Source organism: Polyodon spathula, chromosome 21 (genome assembly GCF_017654505.1).
Source record: "Polyodon spathula isolate WHYD16114869_AA chromosome 21, ASM1765450v1, whole genome shotgun sequence".
In the NCBI taxonomy this organism is placed as follows: Eukaryota; Metazoa; Chordata; class Actinopteri; order Acipenseriformes; family Polyodontidae; genus Polyodon; species Polyodon spathula.
In genome coordinates, this window is record NC_054554.1 from 3,408,560 (window position 1) to 3,422,558 (window position 13,999).

At 39.8% G+C, this 13,999-nt stretch overlaps 1 protein-coding gene across 2 annotated transcripts; it reads right to left on the minus strand.

The window, feature by feature from the left end:
* Positions 1-837: 837 nt before the first annotated feature.
* Positions 838-12,008, minus strand: si:dkey-181f22.4 (receptor-interacting serine/threonine-protein kinase 2). Of its 2 annotated transcripts, none has more exons than XM_041222283.1 (12): positions 11,873-12,008; positions 10,364-10,537; positions 8,809-8,962; positions 8,311-8,466; positions 7,829-7,977; positions 6,965-7,014; positions 6,491-6,652; positions 6,149-6,234; positions 4,896-4,964; positions 4,302-4,470; positions 3,975-4,139; positions 838-2,349 (listed from the first exon to the last, which is right to left on the minus strand). In XM_041222283.1, the coding sequence occupies exons 2-12, from the start codon at positions 10,519-10,521 to the stop codon at positions 2,075-2,077; spliced, it is 1,593 nt and encodes a 530-aa protein (XP_041078217.1). In that variant the 5' UTR covers positions 10,522-10,537; positions 11,873-12,008; the 3' UTR covers positions 838-2,074. The 2 variants fall into 2 exon arrangements, with proteins under 2 accessions (XP_041078217.1, XP_041078219.1); XM_041222285.1 differs by having other exon boundaries at positions 11,853-12,008.
* Between the last annotated feature and the right edge of the window lie 1,991 nt (positions 12,009-13,999).

Below are 13,999 nucleotides of genomic sequence, written 5' to 3' on the forward strand. Positions count from 1 at the left end.
GGATTTATAGTGTTCTAATGAACAACACATACACTGGATTAAATAGCAATGATCATTATGAATGCTGTACCAGACCTGCATGCTATTTTCATAAAACCAAAAAACATGAAAAACAAACCTAACCTAGTTACCCAAATTACACAGCCATGCCGGATTATTTGTGTTGTAATATTAAGGTGTTCGTGTGACTGACAAAACAGAGCACTTACACTTGCAGGACCACACCTTTTTTTTTTTTTTCAATGTTAGCAAACAATAACATATCTCCTAACTCTTCTCATAATGAGTGCTGGGCTGCAAAGAGAGAGAGAGTGGTTGAGTTGTCCAGGGGTAGATTGCTGGATTGCAGTGTGAAAGGTGGTGAGTTTGCTTGGTGTTTGCAGTGCTGGATTAGCAGCTAACACCACACACCAACTATTTTATAATGCATTTACTTGATCAGTATCCCAAATGTCCCAACATTGGAATTAGACGTGCAACAAAATAGATCATTGATCACATTTCCATTCTTTATTATTTAAAAAGAATAAATAATATCTGTTATCATGGTGTTGCACTTCTATTTTCATCAATTGTGATCAGGAAAGAATTAAATTCACAATTGAGGTACCAAGGTATGATGTTCTGAGAATGCACAGGGTTTTCAGTATTGCTGCTGCAGAATTCCACAGGACTATTTTATATATGGTTCACCCTGCCTGATTGGAATAGGGTCTCGCTCCCCCTCTGTGTTCTTTCATAATGTTGGCTAAACATGCAGCGCACAAAAATTTGTTTGTTGGAACTGTGTGATTGATACGTGACCATGGGGAAAAAAAAAAACAACAAATGCACAAATTAAAATTTTCAAATATTTAATTTTTATTATATTAATATTTAAGTTTTGATGTGTTGTACATATGTCTCTCAAGGAAGCATAACAATGACTATAATAAAAACAATAACTAACAAATGCAACAATATTAGCTGATCCATTGTTCTTGATTCAAGATACTTATACCCAGTACTACACAATGATATATAATCATGCTAAATACAGCTGTTGTCTTGTGAGCAGGGAGTGCAGGAATTTCAATATAAATCCTGCACTGAAATGTACGAATGCCTAGGGTGTGATTCTGTTCTACTGCTTTACATATTTCTGGAATTACTGCTGCAGCATGCTTACAGCACAGAATAATGACTTCATAGTGCGTAACTAATATGGAAATGCTATAATATACCACACTCGCAAACCTTAGAGAAGAATATCAGCAGGGGTGACCTTGACCTGTATAATAAACAGGTCAGGTGTATAAACAGAAAACTGTCTCCAAATAAAACCCACCTCCAATTATAATATTATGCCTTATAGGTCAACTACATGCACCACAGACTTGCACAGGTTAGAAACAGCTAATATTTGTAACATGCAATAAAAAAAGGGAAATGCAACCCCCCTCCTGCAGTGTGCTTGGCACATAATTGAATATTTATTACATTTTAAGTTAATGACTATAAAACTCCTGCCCCCTTGGCTACGGTCCTTAACATGAAAAGAGCAGAACCAAAACATTCATGAGATGAGGCTCTCATCAGCCTTGCCAGTAGATATAACTACTATAAATGACACAGCAAAGTATAACGTTTTATAAAAACTATTAAAACTGTGATGGTTTAACAAATACACTTAAATATATTAACATGACAAAAAACCGTTCAATTCTGCGAAACAAAACGCCTTGACAAGTGAACCCAAACATACCCACTTCTGCCTAAGGAGTTTCTTTGTCTTTCCTTTGCTGTAAATGTGTGTGCAGATTACAACACTTGTACTATTATGTATTTGAAATAGTTTCTTCAATAGCCTGCTTCATTATACTGTTGAGAACTTTCAATCACAAGTTTGGATATTGCACGACTGCATTTCGATTTGAATCCCAGGATCAATTTCATGATAGTTATAAATGAGAACTTTCCAATTCAAGTTTGGATATCACATGATTGCATTTACGTTTGAATCCCAGGGTGTATTCACCCCCCTCCCCGACACAGCCTGCTCCTGCGAGTTCAATCACCCAGCCCAGCGACCCTCTTACTGGCACAGCCCCCCGGCTGAGCCCAGGCCCAGGGCCTGCACTACCAGATGAGCCGTCCCTTCTCCCAGGCACAGGCAGGTGTCCAGAAGGCAGCGAGTGCGGGCCGCCAGCGTCAGGGCAGCCGTGATGTACTCGTAGTCCTCTCGGGCCAGCGCCTGCCGTGAACGCAGCCTGTCCAGCACGTAGTTCAGCCTCCCCTCCGTCATCCCACGAACGATGGAGCCCCGCCTGGCCTGCAGGATCCGGCAGCAGCTCCTCTCTGGAAACCACGCTGCGGAGAAGAGCAAGTTCAGCTGTCATCCTTTCATTTAAGTAAAAAAAAAAAGTCATAACAATAATAATCATACCTTTACAGTCAATAAAGTAGGGTTAGGGATAGTGGTTATTATGGGGGAATTCTAGCTTTACATCTGTTGTCTGCTCATGCATAGGTTTCACTGTACATGTTCACAAAATAGAAAAATAATCGAAAACACTTATTCACTAAATGGTGGTAAATGAGCAGTTACTGCATGGCAGGGGGAAGCCACACTGCTTGCAAAAATGAACCAGTGGTCGCTCTATTCACTAAGCAAATTATATGCACAAATAAAGCACACTAAATGGTTCATTTGCAAGTTGTCACAACGCGAGAATTCAGCATGCAAAATTCAACACGTGGAATTGTGCAAGAGGTTTACATACTTTATTATAGTATATAATGTATTACAATGACAGCGACCAAGGAGGACAGAGCGAGGAATTTAAAGTTTACAGACCAGGAGCTAAATGTATTTGCAGAAGAAGTGGTGTGGAATTACGAAAGGATTTTGGTGCTGAATCAGTGAAAACATTAACTTCAATGAAACATTAAGGACTAAATAAATGCTCTGCCTAGGAGGACGAGGTCCTGTCCCAAATCACAGCATCCCGCGAGACAGTCAAAGCAGAGGACGTAATTGTTAATGAAACATTTATGTTTAAGTCTGCAAATCAAATAAATATTTATTTGTTCAACTGGACCTCCCTCTAATTTATTTTGTAATATTAATCAAAAGTCAGCACAGCACATTACATACATTTCAAAAGGTGTTTGGCGAAACATCATTTTTTTAACATTAGATGCCGTTTGATTGCTTGTATTTATGACTGCACCTCAACTCCACTCTGTGCACATTCATTTACTGGACATTTACAGTTTCATTTGAATATTTTAAAGCTATTGCAACAATCTTTAAAAATGAAACAAACTGGAAACAAGAGTCGATTAAAATGATCTGTGTCAGCCGCAAAAAAACTAACAAGCAGACAAAATAGATATTTTAAAACCAGCCTTACCGCTGTTCAGTGAATGAGGCTCTTAATTCCTTACCTCCAATTAATTACAATTACTAAATATAGCATTAAACCTCATTATACATTATACAGGATAAGCAATTAAAAAAATAACAAAGCACAACAGCAACAGCTCTGGCTTTTCTGTTCTGTACCACATCATGGATCGTTATTGCTGTGTTACCTGTTTGACAGTATGGGCAATAATCCTGACACTGTCAGTGCACTAGAGCAGACAATTTGAAACAGAGCTTTAAAACAGACTTTAAAGTGATAAGTGTAAAAAGTTATCATGATGTTAACAATGACAGGTACGTTATTTATTTAAACAGTTGTAGCAACACGTGGGGACGTGTAACGCTGTATTTTTCGGAACCCCGCTACTTACTCTTCAAGATTTCTTACAAGCACCTACGCATGAGAGAGGTTTACATGTAGTTTGGAAACTTTATTTTAGAGTTTTGACAATCTCGTCCTAAGTTCGCTGTTTCTCACATTACCTACATAGGGTTATGGTTATTCCGGAGTGGCACTTGTCTACAGGCCTCATGCTGATGGACTGTCACTAATCAGACCCCTTACCCAGTGTGCATTGATCAGGCTGGCTGAAGGAGCCTGTTCGGTGCAGGGGTGGGGGTGGAGGGCTCTGCACAGCATAGCAAATGCCTGGGCTGCTCTGTCGCTCCCCTCCATCAACTCTGGGGCAGGCTGGCATGCTGGGCAAAGAACTGGCAAAGCTACAGCTCTCTGGGGAGGCAAAAACAGAGCAAGTTGAAACTTCCACAGACAGGATTGTGAACGGCAGACACTTGTTGTGTGCCACCTAGTGCTACCTTAGGGAAGGAAGTCCAGAATAAGGGCTGTTTGGTGTTCTGTGAAACCAGGTGAAAGAGGAGTATCAGTCCTCACCTCTCTGGGGCACAGCCTCCAATGGAGCGCGTCGCCCCATCTGGGGGACTGTCAGAGTTTTTGGGCTTGTCCTGTTAGGGTCAGGGCCCACTGGTGCAGATGTCAACATCTGTACTGTTTCCGTGGGAACGAACTTGTTTCCAGCATTCTTGGGATTCCTACTGGAAATCTGTCAACAACAGCAACAGTAGTAAATTACATCATGTAGAATTCCTGTTAAGAAAGTTGAGCTCAGTCCTGGAGCTAAAGTGTTAATCACATTAAAATATTTCTGGTAACACCCTTTATTTTCTTCTGCAGTGTTAATAATTTCCATAAGTTTAATCTATAGTGTGACACACTGGTATTGAAACCTAATAATAGGACTCGTACGCTGATATACATTAACAGGGCTGCACTAGTGTGGATCCCATTTATTGTTACTACGAAACGCAACACAACTAGTTCACACTTATAACATGTACTGCTGTTGTTAACAGGCAAGCAGGGACTTGTTAATAAGGGCAACGTATGCAGGCTATAATTATGAAAACATGTCACATTGCATCATACGCCCAGACCCGTCTCCTGGTGGAACAGAACTCTACCACTGACCTCCAGGTTGTTGATCTCAACCTGTATCACGTGGGTCAACTGGTCCTTGCAGCCCTCTAGCACCCTCTCCTGGGGAAAAATAAAGAAAAAAATAAAAATACACCCACCCCTCGTTATATCGCCCCTCGCTATTCTGTGGATTCGAATATATCGCGGTCCTGGAGTTGGCTCCCTATTTTTAATGTCTAACTGCGTATGCCTTGGCTGCAGTATACATAGGCACTTAGAATTACTGCTCGTTTTATTTCGTACTGCACATCACAAGCAACAATATACAAAACAATTAAAAACATTAATATTGCACTGTTATCATATACACATGGATTGCACAATAACACAAAGCAAAGTAAATATCTACTTGTAATACACTAGCAAAAGAAACAAGGCAGTGATGTCAGCTTATAAGCAACAAGACTCCCGTGTTGTTGTTGGGAATGGATTATTTCAATGGAGCGGGTTTGTGCATTTGAGAAATGAGAGGAAGGCTCACGAAATCAATTGGAGACTGACGGTAATGAGAAGCAATTACCCTCCGCTGCGCAAACTAAAACAGTGTGCTGATTTTTGTATGAAAAATTTGCAAAAGTAGGTTGCGTAGAGGATTTATGTTGGACCCCGACACCTGCGATAATTCGAGTGGGTGGTTTTCAAGCCTCACGCTGAATACAATTTGCCCCGAGTTCATATGCCAGGGTATAGCACATAGAACACAATCAGAATGTTAACTGTGCATGCTTCTTTTCCAACAGGACGGATGTGGGAGTGACCATATAACCCTCTGGGTTCCTATCTTCTCTGCAAAAGGCTAGCAGCTACTTGTGAGCGTCCAAACTGATAACCACAACTGTTGGCATTCTGCTGTACATCTTGTTTTCCTCCTGAGGCACTGCATTCATGAAATCTTATCCTGACCCTGCTTCATTTCTCAAGCATCTTTGTACTGTGGTACACAACCTGCTTGCCTAAGTGTTTACTGTAGTATACAACCTGCTTGTCTGAAATTGGTATACTGTACTTGAGCAAAAGGAACAACTTGAGCTTGGATTGGGATTGAGTCTGGGTTGGGGACTCACTGTAAAGCTGTATAAACAAGGTGTTTGGATTGGGATTGAGTCTGGATTGGGGACTCATTGTAAAGCTGTATAAACAAGGTGTTTGGATTGGGATTGAGTCTGGGTTGGGGACTCATTGTAAAGCTGCATAAACAAGGTGTTTTGTCCAGCAGATCTGCTCTGTGTGCCAGTCTTCTTTACCTTCGTTTCTTTCAGCTGCTGGTCAGCCTGTGAAAGTGTGTCAGGGTGAAAAGTCTCCACAACTCTGCGCAGCTCCAGGACACAATCTGGGGGAGGAGAAACCCTTGTTACATTGTATCATGGATGATTCATCATCACATAAAACCCTAATTATACAGATACAGGCACTGGGTGTATCGAAACAAAAGGTAACCTCTTCCTACTGTTTATTCATCACTGAAATAACGTATGTAACCAGTATATCAACTACGGCAAGACGATACAGCTTGTTAAGAATGCCTGAAATGTAAGAGGTAGATCTCCTTATATAAAGGCAGCATGTAAACTGAGATGTGCCCTTACCTCTGATCTGAGGTCTGGTTTGTGGATCAGGGTGCCAGCACTGTGTCATCAGCTGGATCAGGGAGTTTCGCTGAGGCACGGCACCTGGTATAAACGCCTCCCCAGTATTGGGGCGCGCTCCACCCTGGACGGATGAGACCAGATCCTGGGGCTGACCAATATCTAGGAAGAACAAAAACAAACACAGTCTTGACTTTTTAATTGTACGAATTATGATTCACTTTTGCTTTGTCGTTTAGCATGACACGTTCAAATTCACTTAACCGTTTCTGAGGGACTAAAAACTCACTGCTTTTTGTTTTTCCGGATGCGGGCTCCTATGCCTGCTTTTGTCTTTATAACATTCTTTAATATTGCGTTTCTGTTCATTCAGATAAAACTGGCCCTTTTATTACAGGAAAAAAAAAAGGTTGGAGATTTGGACAACCCTTCAGCCTGGTGTTCTGAGGCTGAATTCAGTGTTTCACCTCATACCTTGATATGGCCTTCTCCTGCTGAGAGTCTCCCACATGAGAATGGCAAAACTGCAGAGGAAGAGGGGTGAGACATTATAGTATACTCAGAGTATTCTACACTTTATAGCTGGATGGTATCACACACTTAAACCATCTATCAATTTCTTAGTGAGTCAGGAACCAACTTTTGGGGCATGTTAAAAAATATATATATATCGACATAGATATGCATATACAAAAGCTAGTGGAGAACATGAACTAAACTATCTTTTAAAAGTATATATGGATACTGTAGGATAAATTACAGTCTCAAAAGAGGGATATGTTGAAGGTGTATATTTTACAGGGAGCTGTTGTCTCATCTGGTTTCTTCACACATACACTGGATTCAAATGTAAGCAGGGACTCTGTTCCTGAACTCTGCATCTGCCCAGCTGTCTGTTTTCTGTTCAGAGTTTGCAACAGGAGGAGTGTAACAGGGCCAGGAGCCCTGTACAGGAGAAGGGGGCAGGGCAAAGCCCTGCTCCTATTAAGTATATTTGTTTTGTATTATTATTATTATTGTTTTAATGAATTATTATGATTTATGTGTATATGTGATGGTGTGCACTTGTTTTGTTGTTTTTGTTTAAATGTATTCAGGCAGAGGCGAGGTCAGAAGCTTGTCCTCTGTAGTAATTAAAAACCTTGTACAGATTAACACCCATGGCTGATTTCACCTTGAATAAAACATTTACAGTCCAACTGCTTTCCCTCAAGAAGGGAACTAGACTGGGTACTTTCAGTGTGTCCCGTGCTAATACACACAGCAATTAGTAGCGCCTGTATTATTCCTGTTTAAGGAGCGTCTCTAGAATACCATGCCTGTATATTCAAGACTCACCTGTATACGTCTCCCTCTGCAGACGGTGCCTCGCCTCGCAAGGTCTCTGGTGATAAATAGGCCACGTCACGGCTGCACAGACCACTGTAGTCTGCAGGGACTGACTGCAGATTCCAGGCTCTCCACTGAGACAGCCCATAGTCGCACACCTAAACAACGAGGGAATGAGAGAGGTGGTTATTTGTTTAGTTAAATCTTTTTGTACATGCTCAAAAGAAGCCCTGTCGATTTCCATTCTGAGCGGGGGAAAACGAAGATATTGACATGCACTGATCATTTCTATTTTCTCACACACATGAGCAGTTAGATAATAAACAGATTGTTATTGTCTCAAAAACAGATGCAGAGTAGACAGGAATTTTATGTCAGCATGGCAATTCTGGTTCTGTTAAAAGACAGGAAAAGGAATTGAGAACCACTGATTTAGATCAAATCAATAAGGCCCAGGTTGTTCTGTAGTTTCGCTGTCCTGGTATTCTTACCTTAGCCCGGTTCTGAGTGTCGAGCAGGACGTTGCTAGACTTAAGAGCCTGGTGAAGAAGAGGCGGAGTCAGGCTGTGCAGGTGACACACCCCTTCAGCAACATCCAATAGAATTCTGAGGAGAAGTGGCAAGGGCAACTCAGGAAATAGCTGGCACTAAAAATATAAAACAAAAAAGTATTGTTATTTTAATACTTGTGTGTCAACATGAGACTTGATGGTAACTTTTGTCTAAACCCCACACATTGTACTATGAGACAAAATTTTAAACACAGGGAAATATAATAGCTAAATCAATACTTATATTTACTTCTGTATTATTAGCAGTATTATAAAAGACTGCATAGGCTTGAAAAGCTAATTCAAAAAATCTTTCCTTTTCTATAGCAGCTTTACAATGAGCTTTTACCACTTTTTATCATCATTTTTTTTATGCTGCACAAAATACGCTCCTGGGAAATTCCACCTATTTTCTAAAATGTATTTTGAGAGCATTACCTCATGCAAGAGGGAGTGTAGCGAGCAACTACCCATCCACTCAGAGACCAAGCCCAGGAAGAGATTGGAGCGATAGATCCCGAGAGGAACCATGACCTGGTCTGATCGGACCCGGCACACCAGTGCGATCTCCTTGAGACGCTCAGTCCAGTCGCTGTGGACAGAAAGACACTGGGTAGAAAATATAACTTCACGAAACTCTGAGGCTGATTCCCAAGGCTACTAACTGCAAATCAACATTACTATTATTTTTGTCTAAAAGGAGAAGAAGAAAAAAACCCTCTTAATTAAATGTCTATACTTGTTTATTTATTATTTAGTTTAGTGATTGTATTTGGTGAGCAACGTATTCTTCTTGTTTGGGTTAATTTGGTATCATTTTCTGTTTCTGTCAGCAAATCCGTGTGACTTTTTTTAAAACTCCCAAGTTTACATCATCCCTGTGGCCTCTAGAGGGCCCTCAAACACGTCTTCTTTCCATGAGGCTGCTGGCACTTGTCTTTATGTTTGCAATAAACACGAATCAGTGACACACTAGGTATACTATGTACCTATTGAATCAATCAATCAATCAATCTGTATTTTATATAGCGCCTTTCATAGTGGGCCACCATCACAAAGTGCTTTACAAGATGCAGTAACAACAAGAAAATCCATAATACTTTAAATACAGAGAAATGCAAAATATATGATCGTAGCAATACAGTGGAAAGCATAGATAACGTGCTCTGAGGTTTCCTTTACTGAAATCTGTTTCAGTAACACTTCCTATTTGTTGTAAATGGAGCATAATATTGAATTTGGCACCAGTTTGCTTCCTTGTAGATAAGGCGAGAAGAAATCGTTACAAAAAAATGTGACCACAGAATGCGTTTATTAAAGAAAGATCTATAAAACACACCCACTAATACACTCGCCAGTCCCTGAAACTGTCTCTGTACTGTACCAAGAAGTGCCAGTCTGGTGGGATCCTTCATTTTGCACAGCAGATTCCTAAACACGGTCCAGAGGTTTGGGCAAAGAAATGGGCAATCAGAGGATTGGCCTTTCAGTACTAGGAGCCTGGGCTGACGTTCCAGCTGTGGTCACAATACAAAGAATACTTTGGTGACAGCAGTCCACAGCACAAAACTACCCCCATTCGACAGTCTGTCCATACTAAACTCAAGGGTGCTTGTTCAGGTCAGGACTGAACCGCATACAAAAGACTGGCCCATACCTTGTACAACATCTTGCTAATGTTTCTGGATCTCCTTTGGCATGCATATCATACCCTTATAAAAGTTTAGCATGGTATTTTTGCACAGTATTTAGTTTCCACATGTTTTTTCCATGGTTATACTATGCATTTACCATAGTTTGCCATGGTATACCATGTTTTTAAATATAATTTACCATACCTCTCTAGGCTTTACAGTTCTTACCAATGCCTATCCATACTTTTACTATGCCTTATTACTTTTTACTATGTTTTTTCAATGAGAAACTTTTATAAGAGTAAATTCACATAACATATAGACAGAAAAAACAGATTAAAAAAAATGAAATGCCTCACCTCTCTGTAGTGCGTCGGACAGTCAGCACTTTAATGGACACCTGACGGCCGTGACCTCGGAGCTCACCTCTCAGGCAGGCCCCGGAGCTGGTCCTGATCAGGGTATGGTTCACCACATCCAGGCTGGGGATCGAGAGCACAGAGCAGGGCTGGGCCATTCTACATTGATAGGACCTGGGAAGACGTCAGAGTAGTTGATTTTCAAATGCTCGTTAGCGCTGCAATGGATATGTTAATGATTACGGGGGGGGGGGGGATGAACATTTTTATAACAGATTAATCATATCTCCCTCTTAAAGTGCACCATCAGCTTGACTATTTCAATGCAGGGATAGAAATTAGACTTATTGCATGGCTCGAGCCACTGCAGATTTTACTGTGCGTTTAATAAGACAAACTCAAGATTGTTATACCAATACACAGTGTAACTAGATCAAGCGTGTAGTAAAACCTGGAATGGATGAAACCGCTACACAATAGGAATCTTTTTCTCATCCCTGTAATGCAGGGGTCTCCAACCCTGGTCCTGGAGAGCTACTGTGGCTGCTGGTTTTTGTCAGTTACTTAAATGAACCAATTATTGGCTTAATTAGTTAAGATTAACCAGTGTTCCTTTAGCCACTAATGATGTAAAGACACCTATAAAACCTGCTGGACTGCAGCTCTCCAGGAGCAGGGCTGGAGACCCCTGCTATAATGGGACTAGCATCTAGCGCCAGCTGAGATATATCAAAGATGTGATGGTAATTTGTATTTGTATGTATTACCGGTATTAAAAATAGATACAGTATATATTTTAATGACATATTTTTTAACTTTTTTTTTTTTTTTGCAGGCAACATACATGAACAACTGAACAATAAACAAATGACATTTGTTATAAAAACACGCACAACTACCAGGGAGTAATAAAAAATAATAAAAAAAAACCAAACAAACAAACAAACAAAAAAAATATATATATATATATATATATATATATATATATATATATATATATATATATATATAGTTTTTTTTTTTTTTTTTTGTGGCATCGTATGTGATCCAGGGCTAAGCACTTCTTGGAATTGATCATTAATTTCAAGCCTGACTACAGATCACTGGTTATTGTTGATAATTTAAAATAAATAAAAGTGTTAAACTGAATGCAATTTTTTTTTCAACTGGTAAGAGTAGACCGCACAGCGGTTGAGAAAGTCCCTATAACACCCTGCCCCGCCCGACAAGATCACGAGTTTTTTTAACAGGACCTATGTACGCAGCATCACATGGGACCTCAGAAGTAGCTACACTTAACAAGTAAAAACCGTCGAATTAAACCGTATATTAAAGACTTCGTGACACTGCAAAATGAAACATATCTTTATATTATTGTTTTGTTAAATAATAATTAGATACAAATTACGTAACCCGAGAAGAAATAATAAATAATGTAACTAACGTTTACATCTGCATTCGTATTCTTATCTGCTGCAGTTATTATTACCTAGCGTTGTATCTTTTTACCTGTCGGGCTTCCTTCTTCTTCTCAAACGGTACCGCAGTCACAGTGATACAAAGTTAATTTCAACCACTTGCTGCTTTGCTTGGTAAAGTTTGAAGAGGAAAGAAAGCACGCCTTCCATTCTGCTGATTCACGGTGTTTACCCTCTCTCCGATTGGCTGCCATACTCAGTTCAGAATTCCCCTTTTTTTGTTGTTGTTATGTCAAGCTGTATTTCAAAATTAACCCCAGCTGGATTTACGATCCGCAGTTAGTTATTATTATAGTTTTCTCATAGCCATGTTGGGGGGAGTGTTGAAGACTTATGTGGTGGTTTTGACACCTAGCCAGCTACAGTGTTGGACAGGTTTGTTAAGCCACTGGGATATGATTGCTCTGTGACCCAAGTCTAATATAATCCATTATAATAATCCATTGTTTGTGCTTGTGGCTCAAGATTTCTCTGGGGTCTGTTAACTCAACTAACAAGATTTTTTTTTTCTTTTTAGCAGTGACCAAAAAGATAGAAGGCTTTATTACAAATATTCATTATAAAGTTAGTATAAAAGGTGGAGAAAAACTACTGATACAGAACTTTAAACATCACATGGACAATGCATTTTACTATATTTTACAAGAAAAAATCCAATTAACCCTGTGCGTTGTAAAGTTGTTTGTTCCAGTGCGTAGCACAAACCGTAAACTATAAAGAAATCCAATTATTTCCTTTATTTCAAATTAAAAACAATTTATTAAAAAAAAAAAAAAAAAAACATTCTCAGTCACAAACGTGTTTCTCCCGTAGGCTTCATCAGCGTTCCACTATGTTTTAGAAGAGAAACAGGCTTTCAAAAAGTGGACAAGCATGTTTTTATTTGTGTTGCTTTTTTGTTGAAGAAGCAATCCCTATTGTAGGCTTTAATTCCTCAATGGAAAAGTTGTTTGTTGACTGATATGAACTAGAGGATTGTCTGGTACTGTAGACTCACTATTAGAACATAAGAACATAAGAAAGTTTACAAACGAGTAGAGGCCATTCGGCCCATCTTGCTCGTTTGGTTGTTAGTATTAGGACCTTTCTATTGTCTGTCTTGAATGCTGGTGAGTTGCTCGAGCTTTTGAGAAGGTCATCCAGCAATATAGATAAGGGAAGTGAAACGTCATGGAAGTGCAGGGGAGGGGACACCAGGATTCCCCTTCACAGAACTTCTTCCACAAGCATCTTCTAAATTCTAGCCCACCCCTCCTCCCTCTGCAATAAAGTAGTTGATATTTTGCTGGAACAAGAATACTGATTTAAACAATAAAGTAGGATGGAGAAAACGCACCATGGGATATTTAACAAGGAAGGAAATATTATGAAAAGGCAGATGACATAAAGGCCCAATATATACTAGCAGGATATATAGTGACCCCTGAACAGCAAAACCCTGTGGAAAAAGAAATTAAGAAATGATCGCCAGTACAGTACAGTAGCTCTTTGGTAATACAGGCTGTATGTTGTGAAATTTTCCTTCAAAAACCTCCCCTTAGTTCTCCCAAGACTCATCACAGTGTAGAAACAAAACTGTTAATTTTCTATGAACTCCAGATCCCGAGTGGAAAGGTGACTCAGCAAGTTTAATCTGTTTAATGTGAAAAATGTATGCGTGTGCAGTATGCACGGGGGAAGGCAGCAGCAGGGCTGGTAGGTCATGTAATCACATACAGAGACATATGATTGATATACACTCCTTGCAAAGGAGCTGTCTCTTTTGTACAGTGGTATCTGCACTAATTTCAGTGCGAGAGGTCCCAGGTTCGCGCCCGCCCTTCCTGTGTGTGGATTTCCTCGTCCTGAGTGATGCGCCTGCCTGCAGGAACCGAGATCGCTACACATGCTAGTGTTTCAATGTACTGTACAGCCAACATCCCAACTGTATACCCTTTCACAAAGGGCTTGATATATTATATATATATATATATATATATATATATATATATATATATAGTTATTGAGTTGGGTGTTCTGCTCTCCCTTTTAAACTGTGTTGAAAACTACTCTGATCTTTAAGATTAAAATTTCAGGTTTGTGGACCTGTGATATGAAGAGGAAAACTGAAGTAATATAATTGCAAAAAGTAATAGTCAGTATTTGATCTTACCAAATT

Excerpts from the sequence above, each read along its gene's own strand:
- si:dkey-181f22.4 (XM_041222283.1), bottom strand. The coding sequence starts at position 10,521 with ATGGCCCAGCCCTGCTCTGTGCTCTCGATCCCCAGCCTGGATGTGGTG. Across the intron at positions 6,653-6,964 it reads CAGGAGAAGGCCATATCAAG|ATATTGGTCAGCCCCAGGAT; the intron begins GTATGAGGTGAA and ends TGTTCTTCCTAG. Across the intron at positions 2,350-3,974 it reads GCCTGATCAATGCACACTGG|CGTGGTTTCCAGAGAGGAGC; the intron begins GTAAGGGGTCTG and ends TCTTCTCCGCAG.